Genomic DNA, 22,897 nt, shown 5'->3' with positions numbered 1-22,897 from the left:
ACCTGGCTTTGAGAGAATAGGTAAATGCTATTTTCTGGGTGCTAATAAATCAATTTTAGACATTGAGGAAAAAAACCCTGAAAAAAGGGGAATGTGCTTTTAGTACTCTTGTACCCCAAGAGTTAACTGTGGGTAACTTGGGTATTTGCCAATGGGTGGCTACTATCTTATTACTGATTTTCATATTGCATCAATTTTCTGTTCAGGATTCCTGGTTTGCTCTCATACTATCACACTTCATGCTTAAAAAGAAATGCAAATAAGGATGGCAGAACGTGTGAAAGAACTATTTTGGCTAAGTCACTTGTGATTAGTCACAACTGATGCCAAACCCCATTAAGTTCAATTAATGAGGACTGTTCCTTTATTCTCTGTTCAGAGAGGGCACAATCAAGCCTGGCGATCGGTTGCTCAGTGTGGATGGAATTCGGCTTCTTGGAACCACGCACGCTGAAGCCATGAGTATTCTTAAACAGTGTGGACAAGAGGCAATGCTGCTGATAGAATATGATGTCTCAGTAATGGGTATGTCGAAGTCCTGAGGCTGCACTCACTCAGCTCTAGGTCGTGTCACTGTCCATCCCGGGTCAACCTCTTTGGGTTAACCATGAACTGTTAAGTCCTCCTACAGCCGACAGTTTCATCAATACTATATCATTACTCTGTATGGGTTCAGAAAGAGTTGAAGGGTACTTTTCACAGCTCTAGAGTTCTTGTATCAACAGGTTCTATAATAAGGTCTTACTCTCTCTGAGTGTTTCACCTAACAGCTTTTCTATGTCATTTCATACATAAGGATTTATCTATAAGGATTGCCCATAGGCAAGAAAGTACTTTTCCCCTCCAAATCACAAAAATAATATTATTAGCTTCCCGGCTGGTACTTTTTGTTTTACAACATGGAGGTTGGGAACAGTAGGGGATTCCTTTCCTTCTTGTAACTTCATAGTATGAAGCCATCTACAAAGAATTAATGGAAATGACCAATCATTTCATCTTCAGACTTAGGAACAAAGAAAGGGGACATATATGGAAGATGAAAATGAGATTAAAATGAAAAGTGGGGTGCAATATTCTTTCTTTCAGTAATGACTCCAGTAGAAAATAACTCTATTTCTACCTTCACAACTTTGGTTAAACTGGGAAGATATTCTCAGCTGGCTTTTAAATACTATGAGAGAGCCAAAGTTCTGTGCAATGTTGACTAAGGCAGAAAAATTATGAGAGAATGACTTGGAACCTGAGATTACAACTAAGTCATTTTGTAAGTACTTCTTAAAATTACCAGACTTGATTCTGTGGCCTGACTTTACCAGCAGGTTTTATGCTGATGAAATATAGCATAATAAAAAGGAGACATATTTTGTAACTGCAAACTCCTTATTTACCACTCTATATGATTCATGTAGAACAGTATTGCTTCAAGGTATTCTTAGTTAAGTCTACTGGGCTAAAGTATCTTAAAGAGGTAGGAGGTCTCCTAAAATGTTCAAAGTGTGAGATTGAATGGGTTCTGTGGAGAATGAATTAGGTATGATAGACCCTTGACATCAAAAGTTCAGCAATGAATGAACTTTTCTCTCTCCATTCCTCCCTTCTCTTTTTTTCCCTCCCTACCTCTCTTCTATTTGTCTTTTGTTATGTGGTTTGTGAATTAGATTTTAAGTTTGATGATTTGGGTTCTGCTTTCAACTCTGCTGATTCCTAACTAGTAATTTGGACCATGTTACTTCCTCTGCCTTAGTTACCTCTTTTGTCAAATGAGGACTAGCAATGCCTATATTAAAAGGTAGTTATAAAGGTAAAATAAATAGAAGTGAAATGTATTTTAAATGATGGTGCAGTATACTAAAACAAATGTTTGACGTATGCAGTCAGTCAGTCATTCTAATATTTATTGCGCTAAGTGGCAAGTACCAGAAATACAGAAGTAGTACAAACAAACAAGACCTAGTCCCCTCTCTTATGAAGCTCTCAATAGTTGGCAGGGACAGACAGTAAACAGGAATATGATAAAACAGACACTCATAACGTGTGATCATTACCTATGAAAGGCATGAACTCGGTTCTGTAACAGGGCATAAGGGCAGACATAGAGGAGGGTTGGCAGATGCCAATAAGGTGTTCAGTAAAGACGTGACAGGGAGACTAAACCTGGAGGCTTAGAAGAAACCTTCCAAATGGAAAATAAGGCCTCAGCAGTCTCCTTCAGGGAGACAAGGTCTCTACCATGGATGGGCACCACTGCGAAGGAAAGTCCTCCAGGTCTCATCATTGCCAGAGTCAGGAGGGGATGGGATGACCCACCTGGCTGCCTTCTCCCCAACTCACACTCACATTCTGAATAATGCCTGACAGTTTTCACACTTCAGAGTTGTTAGATATCCCCCTAATATAGGGGACAGTGGGCCATCGAGAAGGAAACACATTAAAATTTCCTCTGAGTTACTAAATGTAAGATCAATACACAAAAATCAGTTTACATTATTTATACCAGCCAAAAACAGAAAGGTAAATTTCTAAGGTACCATTTATAATAGCAATAAAATGTGATTCCTATAAGGAATAAATGTAACAAAAGTCGTATAAGTCCATTACATAGAGGTAAATATAGATTAATGCATATATGTAAAAGAGTACTTCAAATAAATCAAGACCTATGTCATGTTCTTGGATAGGATGTCTTAATAGCTTAAAAAAATGGTGTTTCTCTCAAATGCATCAATAAATCCAATTCTATTCAAAATCTCAAAAGAATATTTGAGGAAAGCTTAATAGCTGTGTCTAAATGTTTATGGAGTAAGAATGGTCGGAGGGGAAAAACAGCCAAAATTTTTTAAACAATATGAGAGAAACTTATTCTATCCTTTATCAAGACTCATTCTAAAATGGTGCCATTGAATCTGTTTAATATTAACAAGGGATATTGAAGGGCCCAGTGGCAAAGAATAGAATGTGTAGAAACAGACCACTGCAGATATAGAAATAGAGGTATAGTAGTATATCAATGTTAAGTCCTCCTACTGGGGAAAGGTTGAACTAGTCAGTAAATGATGCTGCTGGGTCAATTAGCCACATGAGAATAGTTAATTAAATTCCCACTTTGTATCCCACCCAAAAATAAGTTCTCTATTTGCATAACCATGTCCCAATAGACTGCTATTATAAATAACTGGCATGAATACCCTTTAACCCAAATCTTTGTCCTTATTTATGACTTTATTAAGTCAAAGGGTCTATTTCTTTTTAAATATTTTTTTTATGCATTCATTCTTTTTTATACATTTATACTTTTGAAATACATCATTCCAAATTGTCCTCCAGAAAAGTTGTACTACTATATAACCACCAGCAATATTTTAAGTGTACCTGTTTCACTGGAGCTTGTCAATATTGAATGTTATCATTTTTAATCTTTCTGATATGTTAAGTGAAAATTGCATTTTTATTTTAATTTAGTTTTTAAAAAATTTCTAGTGCAGGTGAGTATTTTTCCATATGAACACTAGCCATTTTCTTTTTTTATTGTCTGTTTCTATCTTTTATTTTTCTATTGGAGGTGCTGTTAATTTTTTGTGTTTTGGTGTCTGGTTTTTGAGGGGTTTTCTTTGGTTTGTATAAACTATTTAGATATTGAGGACGCTTGCCCCTTATCAGTTTTTTGAAAAAATTTTCCTCAGTAGTTTATTTTACTTTTTTGACATATGTTAGCATGTTAAAGGTTTCTCTTTTTTTTATCTTATTTTTCTTAGGATTTAAATATTAATTTTTGTAAGCAGTTACCTAACATGGATCATTTAATAAAGAATTCATCAAAATACACACTGATTTGTGTGGTTTTTTTTAATCATTAAATATACTGGACTCTAAATCTGGGTTAGTTCTGAACTCTGTATCTAGTATCTGGAATTCAGGAGAGAACTTTTGAATTGAAGTCTTAGCCTAAGAGCCCTTGTTACTGTTAGGAAAGGGTTTGGTTCAGTGTCACAGGGAAACTGAACAAAGTGAAATGAAAGCCAAAGTTAAGAAAGCAAGCAAGTTTATGTTTATTACACTCTGTAATAAAATGGGCCCTGACCTAGTATCAGACAGGCCCTTAATATTTGGGGAAGAGTTCCTTTTTTGCAAATCCATTTCAGGGATTACAAACAGGGTTTCTAGGAGGGGTAGTGTTATGCAAACAAGTGTTGATTGATGGGCTGGCAGTGATGTAAGCTCATTTTTACTGTGCATGCTCTTTCCAAGAATTCTCTCTGCCCACCAGTGGTGGCTAACCTGCAATGCAGATTTATTTTAATGACTTTATAATGAGGAAAGGTTACTTTAGGACCTTCTAGGAGCATGCCCAATTGGACTCTAGCTTGTGGAATTTCTCTGTTGTTTTAGTTCTCCTGCTAAGGATTTTCTCATTGGTGGAAGCTATGTGCAGTCCTGACCTCTCTGTGGTCAAGCCCACCTCTCCTCCTGCTTACCTCTGGCATCCTGCCTAACATTACTATAAAGGGACATACATCTATTTTGGGAAAAATTATTTACCTCAACTACATTGCAGTATTACTCTGAGCTTTGTTAACTTTATATAGCAAATGAGCAACTTTGAGAATATTTACGTTTTGCCGTGCCTTGGTTATCTATGAGGTTATCTGTTGTGCCGCTAGTTTCCATAGACTCCTTGGGAACATTAATTGAATCATCTTTTTGCTTATTTCTGTTGCACCTCACACAAAGTCTTCAGACATACATAGGAGGCTGTCAGTGATAATTGTGGATTGAACAATGTATTTACGAATAGACTAGCTCTTCTTATGAATAATCATCAATACCTGGGTATATATAGAATATAGCAAAACATCCATGTTTATGTTGTAGGTTTAAACTGCAGTTACTTCATGGTTTCATCTTACATTGCAGAATGACATAAATCTTAAAATCGTTAAACAATCTTTTAATCTAACTATGGTGCTTTTCTGAATTCCTGTAAGTCTTTGACTCTCCTCTTAACTATTTCTCTGCTCAGCTTCAAACCTTTCCTTTTATTTACATAGACTAAGCCAGCATGCAAATCCAAGGATATTGAGAAAAATTGTTACTGTTTCTTTAGGAATGCCCAAGTGTATTACATCTTTGCCCAGTTGTATGGCTAGTTCTTACATATATTCAATTCTAAACAAACATAAAAAAGTATTTTTCAAGGAATTGTTTTATCAGAAGTGGATAGGATGTTATTAGTCTTCAGAAGAGATGACAAGCTCTTTGCAGTCAAAAAGTATAGGTTTATCAGGTTATCACAACTGGATCTTGGCTATGCTTTGTATTTAATTTTTTCAGAACATCGATATCAAGATATAAAACTTCCACCAGTGACTTCTCATTTACAAATACAGGAGTAAATTGGCCACTATTTGTATCTTCTAATCAATTTCTTCCAGATGATCTCAATTTACTGGAAACTGGATTGTTCAAAGGCTTTTTACAAGTATTTATGGTATATATGATGCACATGCTTCCTTGTGGCTTACCAACATAACTTTCTCCTTCATAAAAGGAAGCTCAGAGTGTTTCCAATATTTAAAAAAGGTCTAATTTTTAAATGGCAACAGCTGCCTTTTTAGAATATTATTTCTCTAAGATAAAAGGTAGATTTTCTTATACATTCTCTTTTTTTTTATTTAAAAAATGAATTTTTGCAGAATGCTCTTGTTCCCATTAAGCTCACTCCCTGTTACATATTCAAACTCAGAGCCACTTGTCATATGCTTACAGAGATTAAAGGAGTAGGTGAGGAGAGAGTTACCCTGAATTAGAAGAGGTGTGTTTTTTACTGTATGGTACCAGATTAGAGTAGATTTTTTTAACTTAATTTCTTTTTTTTTTAAGGCTAGGTATTATTATATTTTTTTAGCTATTATTATTATTTTTTTGGTATCATTAATCTACAATTCTATGAGAACATTATGTTTACTAGGCTCCCCCCTTCACCAAGTCCCCCCCACAAACCCCATTACAGTCACTGTCCATCAGCGTAGTAAGATGATGCAGAATCCCTACTCATCTTCTCTGTGTTGTAGAGCCCTCCCTGTGCCCCCCCCCATATTACACATGCTAATTGTAATGCCCCCTTTCTTTTCCCCACCCTTATCCCTCCCTTCCCACCCATCCTCCTCAGTCCCTTTCCCTTTTGTAACTGTTAGTCCATTCTTGGGTTCTGTGATTGTGCTGCTGTTTGTTCCTTCAGTTTTTCTTTGTTCTTATACTCCACATATGAGTGAAATCATTTGGTACTTGTCTTTCTCCGCCTGGCTTGTTTCACTGAGCATAATACCCTCTAGCTCCATCCATGTTGTTGCAAATGGTAGGATTTGTTTTCTTCTTATGGCTGAATAATATTCCATTGTGTATATGTACCACATCTTCTTTATCCATTCATCTACTAATGAACACTTGGGTTGCTTCCATTTCTTGGCTATTGTAAATAGTGCTGTGATAAACATAGGGGTGCATCTGTCTTTTTCAAACTGGGCTCCTGAATTCTTAGGGTAAATTCCTGGAAGTGGAATTCCTGGGTCAAATGGTATTTCTATTTTGAGTTTTTTGAGGAACCTCCATACTGTTTTTCACAATGGTTGAACTAATTTACATTCCCACCAGCAGTGTAGGAGGGTTCCCCTTTCTCCACAACCTCACCAACATTTGTTGTTGTTTGTCTTTTGGATGGTGGCCATCCTTATTGATATGAGGTGATATCTCATTGTGGTTTTAATTTGCATTTCTCTGATGATTAGCAATGCAGAGCATCTTTTCATGTGTCTGTTGGCCATCTGAATTTCTTCTTTGGAGAAATGTCTGTTCAGCTCCTCTGACCATTTTTTAATTGGATTATTTGCTTTTTGTTTGTTGAGGTGCATGAGCTCTTTATATATTTTGGATGTCAGCCCTTTATCGGATACTGTAGGATGCCTTTTTGTTCTATTGATGGTGTCCTTTGCTGTACAGAAGCTTTTCAGCTTGATATAGTCCCACTTGTTCATTTTTGCTTTTGTTTCCCTTGCCCGAGGAGATATGTTCATGAAGTAGTCGCTCATGTTAATGTCCAAGAGATTTTTGCCCATGATTTTTTCTAAGAATTTGATGGTTTCATGACTTACACTCAGGTCTTTGATCCATCTCGAATTTACTTTTGTGTATGGGGTTAGACAATGGTCCAGTTTCATTCTCTTACATGTAGCTGTTCAGTTTTGCCAGCACCATCTGTTGAAGAGACTGTCATTTCCCCATTGTATGTCCATGGCTCCTATATCGTATATTAATTGACTGTATATGTTTGGGTTAATATCTGGACTCTCTATTCTGTTCCACTGGTCTGTGGCTCTGTTCTTGTGCCAGTACCAAATTGTCTTGATTACTGTGGCTTTGTAGTAGAGCTTGAAGTTGTGAAGCGAGATCCCTCCTGCTTTATTCTTCCTTCTCAGGAATGCTTTGGCTATTTGGGGTCTTTTTTGGTTCCATATGAGTTTTAGAATGATTTATTCCAGTTCATTGAAGAATGCTGTTGGTATTTTGATAGGCATTGCATTGAATCTATAGATTGCTTTAGGCAGGATGGGCATTTTGACAATATTAATTCTTCCTAGCCAAGAGCATGGGATGAGTTTCCATTTGTTAGTGTCCTCTTTAATTTCTCTAAAGAGTGTCTTGTAGTTTTCAGGCTATACGTCTTCACTTCCTTGATTAGATTTATTCCTAGGTATTTTATTCTTGTTGATGCAATTGTGAATGGAATTGTTTTCCTGATTTCTCTTTCTGCTAGTTCATCGTTACTGTATAGGAAAGCAACAGATTTCTGTGTGTTAATTTTGTATCCCGCAACCTTGCTGAATTCAGATATTAGATCTAGTAGTTTTGGAGTGGAGTCTTTAGGGTTTTTTATGTACAATATCATGTCATCTGCAAATAGTGACAGTTTGACTTCTTCTTTACCAATCTGGATTTCTTCTATTTCTTTGTTTTGTCTGATTGCTGTGGCTAGGACCTCCAGTACTATGTTGAGTAACAGTGGGGAAAGTGGGCATCCCTGTCTTGTTCCCAATCTTAGAGGAAAAGCTTTCAGCTTCTCACTGTTAAGTATGATGTTGGCTGTGAGTTTGTCATATATGGCCTTTATTATGTTGAGGTACTTGCCCTCTATACCTATTTTGTTGAGGGTTTTTATCATGAATGGATGTTGAATTTTGTGAAATGCTTTTTCAGTGCCTACGGAGATAATCATGTGGTTTTTGTCCTTCTTTTTATTGATGTGGTGGATGATTTAAGATGGATTTTCAAATGTACCATCCTTGCATCCCTGAGATGAATCCCACTTGATCATGGTGTATGATCCTCTTGATGTATTTTTGAATTTGGTTTGCTAATATTTTGTTGAGTATTTTTGCATCTGTATTCATCAGGGATATTGGTCTGTAATTTTCTTTTTTTGTGGTGTCTTTGCCTGGTTTTGGTATTAGAGTGATGCTGGCTTCATACAATGAGTTTGGAAGTATTGCCAACTCTTCTATTTTTTGGAATACTTTAAGGAGAATGGGTATTATGTCTTCTTTTCTATATGTCTGATAAAAATCAGCAGTGAATCCATCTGGTCCAGGAGTTTTGTTCTTGGGTAGTTTTTTGATTACCGATTTATTTTTGTTTCTGGTAATTGGTCTGTTAAATTTTCTGTTTCTTCCTTGGTCAGTCTTGGAAGGCTGTATTTTTCTAGGAAGTTGTCCATTTTTTCTAGGTTTTCCAGCTGTTAGCATATAGATATTCATAGTATTTTCTAATAATTCTTTGTATTTCTGTGGGGTCCCTCGTGATTTTTCCTTTCTCATTTCTGATTCTGTTAATGGGTGTAGATTCTCTTTTTCTCTTAGTAAGTCTGGCTAGGGGCTTATCTATTTTATTTATTTTCTCAAAGAATCAGCTCTTGGTTTCATTGGTTTTTTCTATTGTTTTATTCTTCTCAATTTTATTTATTTCTTCTCTGATCTTTATTATGTCCCTCGTTCTGCTGACTTTGGGCTTCATTTGTTCTTCTTTTTCCAGTTTCAATAATTGTGACTTTAGACTATTCATTTGAGATTGTTCTTACTTCTTTAAATAGGCTTGGATTGCTATATACTTTCCTCTTAGAACTGCCTTCACTATATCCCACAGAAGTTGGGGCTTTGTGCTGTTGTTGTCATTTGTCTGCATATATTGTTTGATCCCTATTTTAATTTGGTCATTGATCCATTGATTATTTAGGATCATGTTGTTAAGCCTCCATGTGTTTGTGAGCCTTTTTATTTTCTTTCTACAATTTATTTATGGTTCTATGCCTTTGTTATATGAGAAGTTGGTTGGTAGAATTTCAATGTTTTTGAATTTACTGAGGCTCTTTTTGTGGCCTAGTATGTGGTCTATTCTGGAAAATGTTCCATAGAATATATCCTACTACTTTTGGGTGTAGAATTCTGTAGATGTCTGTTAAGTCCATTGTTCTAGTGTGTTGTTCAGTGCCTCTGTGTCCTTATTTTCTTTCTGTCTGATGGATCTGTCCTTTGGAGTGAGTGGTATACTGAAGTCTCATTGCATTCTATTTCCTCCTTTAATTCTATTAGTATTTGTTTCACATGTGTTCGTGCTCCTGTATTGGGTGCATATATATTTATAATGGTTATATCCTCTTGTTGGACTGCTCTCTTTATCATTATGTAATGTCCTTCTTTATTTCTTGTTACTCTCTTTGTTTTGAAGTCTATTTTGTCTGATACAAGTACTGCAACACCTGCTTTTTTCTCTCTATTGTTTGCAGGAAACATCTTTTTCCATCCCTTAACTTTAAGTCTGTGTATGTCTTTGGGTTTGAGATGAGTCTCTTGTAAGCAGCGTATAGATGGGTCTTGCTTTTTTATCTATTCTATTACTCTGTATCTTTTGATTAGTGCATTCAGTCCATTTACATGTAGGGTGATTATTGAAAGAAATGTACTTATTTCCAATTGCAGGCTGTAGATTAGTGGTTACCAAAGGTTCAAGAGTAGCTTCTTTACTATCTAACCATCTAACTTAACTCTCTTATTAAGCTATTATAAACATAGTATGATGATTCTTTATTTCTCTCCCTTCTTATTCCTCCTCCTCCATTCTTTATATGTTGGATGTTTTATTATGTACTCTTTTGTGTTTCCTTTGACTGCTTTTGTGAATAGTTGATTTTATATTTTGCCTTTAGTTAGTATTTGGTTGGTCTGCTTTCTTTGTTGTGATTTTATTTTCTCTGGTGGCATCTATTTAGCCTTAGGATTATTGCTTCCATCTAGAGCAGTCCCTTTAAGATATCCTGTAGAGGTGGATTGTGGGAGGCAAATTCCCTCAACTTTTGCTTGTCTGGGAATTGTTTAATCCCTCCTTCATATTTAAATGATAATCATGCTGGATACAGTATTCTTGGTTCAAGGCCCTTCTGTTTCATTGCATTAAATACATCATGCCATTCTCTTCTGGCCTGTAGGGTTTGTGTTGAGAAGTCTGATGATAGCCTGATGGGTTTTCCTTTGTAGGTGACCTTTTTTCTCTCTCTGGTTGCCTTTAATACTCTGTTCTTGTCTTTGATCTTTGCCATTTTAATTATTATATGTCTTGCTGTTGTCCTCCTTGGGTCCCTTTTGTTGGGAGATCTGTTGGCTTCCATGGTCTGAGAGACTATTTCCTCCCCTAGTTTGAGGAAGTTTTCAGCAATTATTTCTTCAAAGACACTTTCTATCCCTTTTTCTCTCTCTTCTTTTTCTGGTACTCCTATAATGTGAATATTGTTCCATTTGGATTGGTCACACAGTTCTCTTAATATTCTTTCATTCCTGGAGATCCTTTTATCTCTCCCTGCCTCAGCTTCTCATATTCCTGCTCTCTGTTTCTATTCCGGTAACAGTCTCTTGCACTTCATCCAGTCTGCTCTTAAGTCCTTCTAGAGATTGTTTCATTTCTGTAATCTCCCTCCAGACTTCATCCCTTAGCTCTTACATATTTCTCTGCAGGTCCATCAGCATGGTTATGACCTTTATTTTGAATTATTTTCCAGAAGATTGTTTATATCTATCTCCCCAGGCCTTCTCTCTGGGGTTGTCTGAGTGATTCTTGACTGGACCGGATTCTTCTGCCTTTTCATGGTGATACAGGTGGTTGTAGTCAGGTGGTGCATGTGTCAGCTGGGAGAACAAAGCCCCTTCCTGCTTTCTGGTCGCCTTGCCCTTCTCCGCTGCCTGTGTTGGTTACCCACACACAGGGAGCAGTCTCTTGGATAATCTCCTGAGCTGCCATGGGCAGGGCAGCACTCAGGATAGCCTAGGGCCCTGCGGGGAGTGGCAGACACATAGGGTGTGTTCTCCTGAGAGAACAGCACCCCTTTGTGCCTTCTGGACCTTGCTCCAGCTTCTTCTGTTGTGCTGGGCAGCTACACACTGGCAGCAGCCTCTGGGACTGTCGCGGTTAGCTGCTTGCTTGGAAGAGACTATGGGTGGGACCACTCTCTGGCTGCTCCACCGCCACTGTGGCAGTTCAGCTGGTTTGCTTGCAGCACCAGCCAGGGTGAATGAATGGCAGGCTGCTTATCACCGTGAGGATCTTCAGGGCTGGGTTAGCCACCAGGGGATTGGGGCACCTGAAGTTCCTTAGGATTCCCAGCCTGCTGGGCTGAGTGTGCTGGGATGATTCCATCCAGCTGTTAAGCCCTTGTTCCTTTAAGACTTTCAAAAAGCACCTGCTTTTCTTTTGTCCCAGGGAACCCAGCTGTAGGGACCTGCTCGCAGTCTCTGTCTCGGATTTTACTTTTCCATTTCTCTAATATCCAGTACACCATACAATGTGTGTCTGTGCTCCCGGTGCAAATTACTAGGGCTGGTTATTTAGTAGTCCTGTGCTTCCAGTCCCTCCTCACTCTGACTCTTTTCCTCCCACTGGTGAGGTGGGGTAGGGGGAGTGCTTGCATCCTGCTGGGTCACGGCTTTGTATCTTACCCTTTTCATGGAATGCTGAGTTCTTACAGATGTAGATGTAGCCTGGCTGTTGTACTGTATCTTCTGGTCTCTCTTTTAGGAGTAGTTGTATTTGTTGTATTTTCAAAAATATATATGGTTTTGGGAGAAGGTTTCTGCCACCCTACTCACACCGCCATCTTGAGCCTCTCCTAATTTTCCATTTTTTATGTCATCCTCAAATCTGAACCATTTATAGTAAGAAGGATCTGGAAGTTTTCAACCAAGCTTGGTGAGAAAGAGCACTGTGGGACTTAAACCATCTACCTGAATGCTACAGGTACATCTTACTACAAATAGATTCTTATTACCATCCCACACCCACTCACCCTAAACTTATTAGCAGGGCCCACTTTCTCAGTCTCCCCTCCTTGCCACTGTTTTCTCCCCCATTCTGTACCCTGCTGGGCCTCTTCCTTCATGCTTGTTACACCTCGATTGTTTCCTTGGGCTTGGGGCAGATATGTACCTTGAAAGCTCATCCCTAATGAGTTAGTTTATAGTTTCTGGGTCTCTGAAGTAATTTGGATAGTCTGACTTTAATGTAAAACTACTCATTAATATTTTTCAAATACCTGAGGAACACTAATGTAAGAATATAAAACACTATACAGTGTCATTCAGGAGCTCACTCCTCCTAAAAGTTTAATATTATATTAAATGTTAAGGGGATGAGTAATGGTATCAGAGTAGAAGTAATATGGATTAGTATTTTATTATCTACTTTTCCCTAAGGACTCATTTGACTACATTTTGAGTGATATCTATTGTAACAAAATCAAAAGGGTCCTTTAAATCTTTTAGACCACTATTCATCACTTGTTACATGAGGGGACTAGACCACATCATCCCAAAGGACTTTCCAGTCCTATTATTCTGTGACCCTGAATTTAGTAACTTCTCACAAAAGACTTTAGAGGTTATCACCACTTCTATTTTCATTGATATAGCTCCAAAGCAAAAATACTATAAATAAAAAGTTTAAAACAATATTTAACTATAGTTCAAACTGAATTAAAATGGGTACAGCTCAGACCACAATATAAAAAGGAAAAGTTGTTCTTTTCCCTTGTTAATCACATCAAACCCAGCAGTCACACTGACAATTACAATTTTCCTAGAAATTACTTCCCAGCATTCTTACAGTAGGCATAAGCCATTATCTGCAAGGATCTTGGCATCCTTAGACATTTAATAAATTAATTGAAACTTGGTTAAAATTCCCTCATTTTCAAGTTGAATATTGCTTCCAGAATTAAATATGTCCCTTAAGGGGATAATTAGCCTTTTTAATTTTAGTGTTTTTTAGAAAAATGAAAAAAATGACTGAACCATGTCAAGGGAAATCTCTTTTTGCCTGATAAGTTTCTTTAAGTTCCTATACATCTATTAGGTAGATAAGAATTTCTTTTCTTTTTGAGAGCAGTAGAAGATTGGCACTCCATTGATCCTAAGATCTGTTCTTGGCCATCTTTTTTAGAGTACCACCACAGGACAAGTCAGGATTACTTTTCTTTATGTTTGGATACTTACTTTGTATTCTTCATTGTAAGGAACGGAGCTCCAAACAATTGGTTAGTGAGGAAAATTACTCTTCTTCATATCTCCCATTAACCACTGTAGTATACAATTGTAGGAAATAACTTCCAAAGAGCCGAAGACCACAGGATTCCCTGTTAGGCATGAAACTCTTTTTCCATATTCTAGTTACCTTTATTCAATAGCATCTTCACTGCCTGGGATGTAGTAAAACTATTTTTCAGCATTATTTGTGGTATCGTAGTACACACATGTTAAAGTATGTGTAGGTGTTAAAAGTATCAGGTTGTCTCCATCAGTCATAATACCAAGGGAATGGACTGTATTACTGTTAGGGGGCAGTGGTGTATTTTCCTCAGTTCTTGTCCCTGCTGCAACAAAGAATTGAAGGGCAGAGACACAGTAGTGAAGCAGAGTATACGTTTTATTTGAAGTTACACACTCATAGAAAAAATACAGGCTTCCTCAGAGAGGAAGTACCCTGAAAGGTTGAAAAGTTTTATTTGAAGTTAAGCATTTAAAGAGAGAGAAAGTGCACGTGTCCTCAAAGAGGAGGCACCCCAAAAGGTTGGGGGTTCCCTCTTTTAAGGATTTTTCAGGAATGTGACAAAGGGCTCTGGGGTGTAGACTTGTTAAGTGTTCTCAAGATGCTTATCTTTGGTGACAAACATTAAGTCGCCTTTCTTCTATTATTAGTCATCTAGGTAATTCTGCAAACTTAACACAAGAAATTTACTGATCCAGTTCCTCCCAAGGATAGCAGCTTCCTTCTGGGAACATATCAATCAAGACCACCTGCATTGCCCCCAAGGTGGGCCAAGTTATTGTCTGTTTGTTAAAGAATAAGTTAGAAATCTTATTTCCTCATTTCCTGGCTTTTAAAATGGAATCTCAGCTTTAAGATGGAATCTTTCCTATTCTTACTATGCTGGTTATCTCTGGGCTTTCTTCCTCATAGGCAGGAAAAGTTAACCATGATGCTTGTCTCCTGCCATGGTTAAAATTACTTGATTAGGGGCTAGAGGAGGGGGAAAAAATAGCATATAGGTGATGCCAGAGTTCTTGTTCACAGAGCCAAAGAATGAACTTCGCAAACACTCAAGGTAGGAGAACAAGGTAGAGGCTTTTGTTTAGAGATAAAGTGAGAGGACAGAGTCCCAGCTCACACGACGAGAGAACAAGAGAGTCTGTGGTTGTGTGGTTGTCTAGGGGTTTTATAAGCAGTTGAGGATTTTCAGAAATGGAGGTAAAGGGCTAGGGGTGCAAACTTGTTGTAAGACCACCGGCCCTGCCCCCAAGGTGGGTACAGCTCAAACCACAATCTAAAAAGGAAAGTTGTTCTTTTCCCTTGTTAATCACATCAAACCCAGCAGTCACACTGACAATTACAATTTTCCCAGAAATTACTTCCCAGCATTCTTACAGTAGGCATAAGCCATTATCTGCCCCCAATGTGGGCTGGGTTGTTGTCTGTTTCCTTGGGCTGTTTATAGTTGGGATTGCTTTCCAAGTTAGTCTTTTGCCTAGGTTGCATGCATATTACTTGATGAGGATTAGAGAATGAAACATAACATATAGGTACAGTTAAAAATAAGCTGGGCCTTTTAGCAGGCTAAGGCAAATTTTACAGTGTCATAATCTGATGGATACAGTGAAGTCACAGGGGATGCTGAGATACTCTTCTTTATTTGTGAAACACTCAAACATTCCAGGCCAAGTTGCTCCTAGCCTTTTGAGCTTTAACTGATCTCACTGAAGAACATCTATATTCCTAGTCTGGTATCTTTACCCTAAAGAATTAGTATGACTCTAACTTTGCATAATGCTTAACACAGAGTTTCGATAGGGGCTTCTTTGTACATTGTTACATTGTTCTGTCTGTAATTATCTTGCTTTGCTTTTTTTTCAGAGGCCCTCACCCTACTCTGACTACACCACAGTCCCTGTCTCATAGGTTAAGTTAAAGAATAAGCTGGGCTTTTAACATACTAAAGTAAATCTTACAATGGCATGGTCTAACTGACACAATGAAGACATGGGCTGTGCTTGGATACTTTTCTTTATCTGGGGAATATCTGGACATTCCAAGTTACTCCTGGTCTTTGGAGCTTCATCTGATCAACTCATTAACTCTGTGAGTCTTTTTGGCACTCTAGTTTAATCTGGCTAACTCTTTGAGTCCCTTTTAGTGGGCTTTACTGGCCTTATTCTCTCTCCACCCTGCCTCTGTCTGGTTTTCTGCCTAACATTATTACTTGTCTCTGTGACTTTGACACTGAGAATTGCTACCAGATGGCGCCTGTCAGATCACTCAGGAGGGTGCGGATGCTCAGTATGAAAACATCCACTGTAGCCCCCCTGCTCCTGGATCTTATATATGATACAGGTTTCATACCCACAGTTATAATGATAGAAACTCCCCTGAATCTATCTTCACGAAGCCAGGAGATAAGATGATTTTGGTAAGGACCCTCTGGTTTACATTAAACTGAATGAAATCTTTCTCTACTGTGAATTTGCAGAAGCAGATTGAGATCAAACTTTTAATCCAAATTTCCTTCAGAACACACCAATACCCAACATCCTCTTTCCATAGCATCTGTTTCTCCTCACCTAAAGATCCTAGGTTGACAGCAGTAAAATAGGAAATGGAAAAGCCAGCAGGGTTTCACCTGGCTTCCATGGGGGCACCATGACGTGGCATTAATCCCACTTGAATTAATCACGGTAGCATGCGGTGGAGTAATTTACAAGAAAAATTGAATGATTGGTTATTACACAGACCACACCTCATACAGAATTATTTTATTTTAAAACAAGTAAAACACAGAGAACCATTCCAAAATTCTGCCCTCAACCTCTTCACTTTTCCTGTCTCTGAAAAGATTCTCTAGCATTTATGTATTCTGAACACTTTTCATTTACACTTCAAAACTCCTATCCTATTTTATCCTTCTTTTACCTGTTAAGGAAACCAAGCTTCCTCTTGTTTTTTGAGAAAGCCGGATACAATTACCTTGACCGTGGGAGTCTGGCACTTCTGATTAACACAGGAAATCCACGTGACTCCTGCAAAGACAGGTCAGTTTGCACAAGGCTAATTAATGCATTTGCAATTTAAGGAAACAAATCAAAACACTTTCTTAGAAAACACATGCAAGGTTTTATAGGCTTGATGGTCATCACACATTCTGTGTCTAATGTTAAAGGTTACATTTCTAGGATATTAGATAAGAACTTTGTGGTTAACATATGAATTTCTTAGAGAACTTTTGTTCCTTCTCTGTGAACCTACATGATAATGACCGTACATAAGACCATTCTCCCAACTCACTGTTCTCCTCACAGTGCTGTTTGTTACAGAGCTCCTGTGATCACAGATGCTAAATACTCCGAATCTGCTCATCTTTGAGATTCAAAAAGAGAATCTCATTCTAAGTCTTGTCACCTATCAGTGGGACCTATAGCTTCAAGACTAAATCAAAGATATTGGAGTTGTAATTACTACTTTTGTGTGCCTTTTGATGTAGGATATGAGGGTATTACATTGTTTAAAAAATTAGAAATCTAAGGTAAGTTGTTTGCCTGGATTATAGAGTTTATAATTGTCAAAGACAAAATTCTGTCTTTTCTCTAACACAGTATGCTGCTGTTAGCAAATTATAGTAATAGTATCTGCCATTTACTAAGTTCCTATTATGTTCAAGGCATTTTATAAACATCTCATTATAGTTTTACCTTAAGAGGTAGGCATAGGTATCCTCATTCCAGGAGTCATAGAAAATAAAACAACTTGACTGGGTAGAAAACTACAAAGCCAGAATTTAAACTGTTATGTCTGCTTCCAGAGCCTCTGCTTAAGGCAACTTAACCATCAGAACAGTCTTAATACAACATTTATATGATAATTCCTAAAGCTAAGTGATTAGAACTGAGCTTGAACTCTCCCCTCCGCCTGTTCTCTACCATATCCCCATTTCAGGCATTAGTGTCTCTGCTTGAGCAGCTGTCAGATCAGAGGGCTGGGTCATCCTTTATTTCCCTCCCTCCATTTACCCCTGGGTTCCAGCTCCTCTCTCCAGTCACCCTACTCCATCTCCATTTCCGTTTCCCACGCAGTCATCCTTGCCTCTCTCCCAGTCACCTCCCGTCTCCGTCTGTCCCAACTCTTTGCTCCTACTTCCACTTAAGTCCATGCTCACACCAAAGGCTAGGAGACTTTTATAGAGCATGCACTGAGTCACATCACTCGCACTCAGTGTCATCCCACTAAATTTCAGGTGAAATTTAACTCTGTGCTGTGCCTATGAATCCATGTATGCACTGTCCGCAGAATTGCCTCCTGTCTCAATTTTCCAGTTTCTCAGAAGCTCTGTCCTGTTGATTCCTGAGCCTCTTTCTTTTTAAGAGCCTCTCCCTACCGGGCTCCTATCCTCAGGGACTTTACAAGTTCTCTTCCTTCTGCCTCAGAAGTGATACTCCCACCCTTGCCCATGAATGAACAGTTATTTTGTAATAACATCTCAGACGAAATGTCACGTCCTTGTATATACCCTTATACAGAGAAAACTTCCTGAAACCCTTTCTAAATTAGGTCTCCCTGTTTTACGTACCCAAGGAACCCTTACTTTTCAGTTGTGTAATTATCACCATTATAATACTAATTTGTTGGTGAGCTAATCAACTGTCTCCTTCATGAAACTGCACACACCATAAGGGCAGGGACAGAGACACATATTTTTTCACCATTCTCTGCCCAGTATATGTCTGAAAAACCCAAAAGGTGCACATAAAATAAGTGTTGGATGAATGAAATAGATAGATTAAAAACAGTGTATATAGTATATCTCACTAAATTGAGAAAAAATATTTACCTTTTTTTGAAGAACTTCATAGTAAAAGATGCAGTAAAGGCTTAAGTAACCAATTTGTATTCCTGCTCTCATTCATTCCTTCTTCCCCTCCCTCCCTTTTCCCCTCCCTCCCTTTTCCCTTCCCTCCCCTTCTCTTTTATCTCCTCTCTTCCCCCTAGCCCCCATTCCCTCACTCTTCTTCCCTTTCCACAACTCCCTCTTTCCCTTCCCTTAAAGAAGCCTTTGCTCCAGTGCCAGGTGCCTGAAACTCAGAGAGCAACAGAGATGCTTTTTGGGGTGATTCGTTGCCCATACCCACAGTTGATTTTTTTCCCAAACTTTCCTTTGCTATTTTCAGTGATTCAGGAATGCCAGCATTCCAGAGTGTAACAGTAAAAAAAAACATTAGTCAGGAGACCCAGACTTTTAGGGAATATACCAGACTCCCTGAGAAAGGTGCACTGAAGCAGCAGATTCTTTCTTTCCAGTTTTTTAAAATTGGGAAGTACTGGGATGAGAGTACAGAGTGGCCATGCTGTGTCCAGCCCTCCTGTTTCAGAAGACTCTGGTTTTAGCAAAGTCATAAATATGAGTATTCATGATAGAAGTCCCTAATTATGTGGTTTTTGAAAAATGACCTGCTGTGGTATCTAGGCTGGTGGAAAGCTTGAGGTTCTCTAGGTCCTTCAAGGATACCCAACTTCTCTTTAATCACAGCTGTTACTATCAATAGGGAATGTAAATCTATTGTATTATCCATACTCATTGTCCAAACCCTGTCATATTCCATACCTTCCACAGAGGCCTGAGCCTTGTAGGCACTGGTAAAAAAGGAAGATTCTCTTAGACACTCCTAGGTGTGATTTCAGATAAGCATCATGTATTTGAGCAGAGTATTGAGACCTGACATTTTTGGCGCACTGGAGACTTTCATTCTGGCATGTTTAAGTTTGTATCACTCAAGAGTAAAAAAACACATGAACAGAAAACTACTAAGCTACATACACTCTCAGAGGGTAGGGAGGAGGATTTATCATTAATTCACAAGAATTAGGTCAAGTATTCAAGTAATGTTTCAGCAGCACTCATGCCAAATCCCGAGGACTTTTGGCTTTATGCACTTTGGTTCACTGCTGTCGGCTGCCTGCTTGTTCAGACCTTTCTGATACTGTGCTACCGACTGTACCCGAGATGTCTGACGCTGTGGAGACATGCTTTATGTGATTCTGGGATCCTTTACTTCTCAAAGGTGATTTCCTTAACTTGAATGCAACTGTTGAGTCTCACAAAAGACAGTTTTGTACTGAAGGTACATTCGACCTGTAGAATCTGCTTCACTTCAGCCTTAGTACGCAAACAGAATCATAGTAAAAGCTTGGCAAACTTTCCAGCCAAATTCTCACACTTGGGTGGGCGTATGCAGGGGCTGAGGTTTGACTGTGGTCAGTCAAAAGGCAGACAGCACCTGGCAAGAATATTAAATATGTCCCCTATAAAAAAAATTAATTTAATTTCCATAATTTGTGTAGCTCCAAGGCTCTACATGCAGACATTTTCTAAGTACCTCATCTAAAACATGGATTCATTAGTTATAGATTATAAAACTCAATCCATAGTAAGGTAGATATTCCGAAATTGAAGAGAGAGTAAAATAGAAGTCGTTTAAAACACTTAAAGCTAAGTAAATGGAATGACACATGCAAATCTAACTAATGAACTCTGCCTTCTGCCTCATCCCACCTCCTTTCTCTTTCTGTTACAATTTCCTCTTGAACACAAAGTCACTGCATCGTACACGGAGGCAAACACTGACTCAAAAGTTCTGGGGGCATATACAGAACACTTTTAAGTTTTTGACTTGAGAGTCTTTTCTCTAGCTTTCTCTGGCCAAGTAAAGAAAGTAATTTTTCACTGCAACTAGGAAATGAATTAAGCATCATAGGAAATTAATTAACATCAGCATGTCCCGGGTTTAAGTCAAAAAGTAGTAGAGAAAGAGAGAGCTAACAATTTGTGTGCCTAATTTCTGCCAATCATTGTGCAAGATACTTTACACATTTTATTAATCATCACATCCCTGTGACATATAAGTCATGATCCTTATTTTTCATAAATGAAGTAACTGTCTTGACGAGGTTACTTGTTCAAGATCACACAGATAATGTTGTGGTAAACCTAGGATTAAACCCAGATCACAAATCTGACAACATACCCACAGAGGACTGACAGTCATCAGAACAGACGGATCAGATAGGAATTGTTTTAAGTGTGAATGAAAGCTTTGAAAACAGCACAAAAATAATGGAATATGTATTTGTGTGTTCTAAATTTAAAATTCTGAAGTTGGAATGTAAGACTCAGATAGGTCATACTCTTTCAAAAGAAGAATTCTTATAGGGAATATTTAAAAAGAAAAGTGAAATCTTATCATTTAAAATATTATTGTTTTAGGCCTAAGCACACTATTGAATCAAAAAAAAAATATCTACAACATCAAGTATTTATCATTAAGCACCCAAGAGAGTTCTGAAAAGAGGGAAGAAAGTGAGAGAGTGAATTAATTATCTATGGGTATTACTCATTCAGGCATTTTTATTAATACAAATTATGGCAAAACTACTCAGACTAAGGTAGTGAGACATAATTTTCCAGGAATCCTCTTACCTCTCTCTTCATTAGTCTCTTGATATCTCAAGTGTGCCCAGAGACCTCTCACAGATTCCCAGGCACTGGATCTACAGCCCAGATTTCCATAAGGTACCAGAAGTGTTAGGATCTAGCTTGTCTCCAAGGAGAGGACGGGAGCAGCACCATCATCTTAAGTCAGGGTTCCAAAATGAAGAGTTCAAAATGGAACAGTCTATTAGCTCTTGCCCCTTGGCAAAGGCTCTAGCCTTCCTTAATTCTGCAGACATGTGCGAAATGTACTTGAACTGCACAGATCCTCAAGCTCCCCCACAGAACTAGTTGGCCTTTCTTTCTGCTGCGTGTACTGGTTTAGGGATGTTTTCTACTTCCGTCTTTTGAAGGATTTCAGGAGTTGTTTCCAGTTCTGCTAGTGGTATATCTTATACTGGCATAAAGGGCTATTTATCACTTTCAGTGCCCTCCCTGGTCAAAAAACAGGTGGCTATAGGAGATCTATCCAACCGAACAGGCGAAAGAGGATGTTCAAAACATGCTTCTGAAGGCATGTAAGCTCCCTGGAGATGGTGTTCTCTAAAGTTGCTACTACATGTCCATAATTGAATCTCAGCACCCTTTGCTTGGCCTGCTTCAATGCCAAAACTCCTTCAGGACCTTCCTTACCAAGCCCTATTTGAGCATCTCTAATAACAGACAACTTGCTGCCAACCAGGCCCACAGCCTGAAGCAGGAGTCTTCCACCCTCAGTGCACAATGGAAAGCATTAAGATGCCCCTGCCCGTCCCAGAGGGTTGCTGTGACTGAAGGAGTTAAGACCATACATGTGAAAGCATTTAACTCACAGTAAAAATGTAAGGCACATCATCATTTACCCTATTATTTCCCATCATTCCAGACTGTCTAAACTTTTCTATATCCTGATTCTGACGTTCAGTTTATTTTCTACCCCTTCCAGCTTATATGTCAAACTTGCCTAATTAGAAATTTCATTTAGATTACGATTACTAACTGAGTATTTGTTGAGGACTCATAAGATTCAAAACACTGGACTGTGTGCTATTATTCCTATCCAGTGGTCATTGTGACCCAAGTTGGGGGGGTGCCTCTTAGTGCCTTTGCTCCATTCATGACCTAGTCACGTGTCCTTTGCTTCTGCGTTGACAAGGCATTGGTGGGTTTAATACATAGTGCTCAAACTGTTTTTCCTTTGTTTATGTAGCCATGTCTTTAGACCTGTACATTTGTTTTTTTTTTAATATTGTGTATACGTCCTGTAAAAACCCACAGTCAGCCAGAAATATAGATGCTTTAAATACTTCTAAGTGTATTTTTGGCAACTTACAATTAAATTGGCTTACAGGATATCTGTGTGGTTTGTAGTCATCTTATTTCTGATCTGGTTCCTAAGGAACCAGGATACTTTTTTTAAAACTGTAAACACAAAATCAACCACAGGATGCCAGAGAGAATCTGCATCTTGCTATTGAGCCATTAACTCTTCCTGACTGACTGTTCTGTCTCATCTTGGGAGGTTAAGAACCCTGAGTAGTAACAATTCTTTTTCAGGCTGGCAGACATTTACTCCTATTTAAGAAGTTTCTCTGCCTCAGCAGAACCTGGTGGAGATTCATTCCATTTTCTGTGTGGATCACTTATCCAGCTCAGAAAAATCTGACAGTGATTATTTTAAGACTGAGGAGGAACAGACTTAACTAGAGAACGATGATATGGAATATGTTGATTGTGCAGTAGCCATGTGTATATGCCACATCTTTTTATAGTTGGGGCAAAGAACTTTCCACTTTGTGGCAA

At 38.4% G+C, this 22,897-nt stretch overlaps 1 protein-coding gene across 7 annotated transcripts in view; it reads left to right on the top strand.

Moving 5' to 3' along the window:
* Positions 1–22,897, top strand: part of GRIP1 (glutamate receptor interacting protein 1) — a 643,653-nt gene that overhangs the window by 517,680 nt on the left and 103,076 nt on the right. For all 7 annotated transcript variants that reach the window (XM_037007170.2, XM_037007167.2, XM_037007164.2 and 4 more), the window contains one exon: positions 380–525. In XM_037007170.2, the coding sequence (XP_036863065.2) occupies positions 380–525 (146 nt within the window). The remainder of the gene's footprint in view (positions 1–379; positions 526–22,897) is intronic.

The sequence above is a fragment of the Manis javanica genome, chromosome 10 (genome assembly GCF_040802235.1).
Source record: "Manis javanica isolate MJ-LG chromosome 10, MJ_LKY, whole genome shotgun sequence".
Classification (NCBI taxonomy): Eukaryota; Metazoa; Chordata; class Mammalia; order Pholidota; family Manidae; genus Manis; species Manis javanica.
Note: the sequence above shows the minus strand (reverse complement) of the source record. Positions and strands in the feature narration are given on the sequence as shown.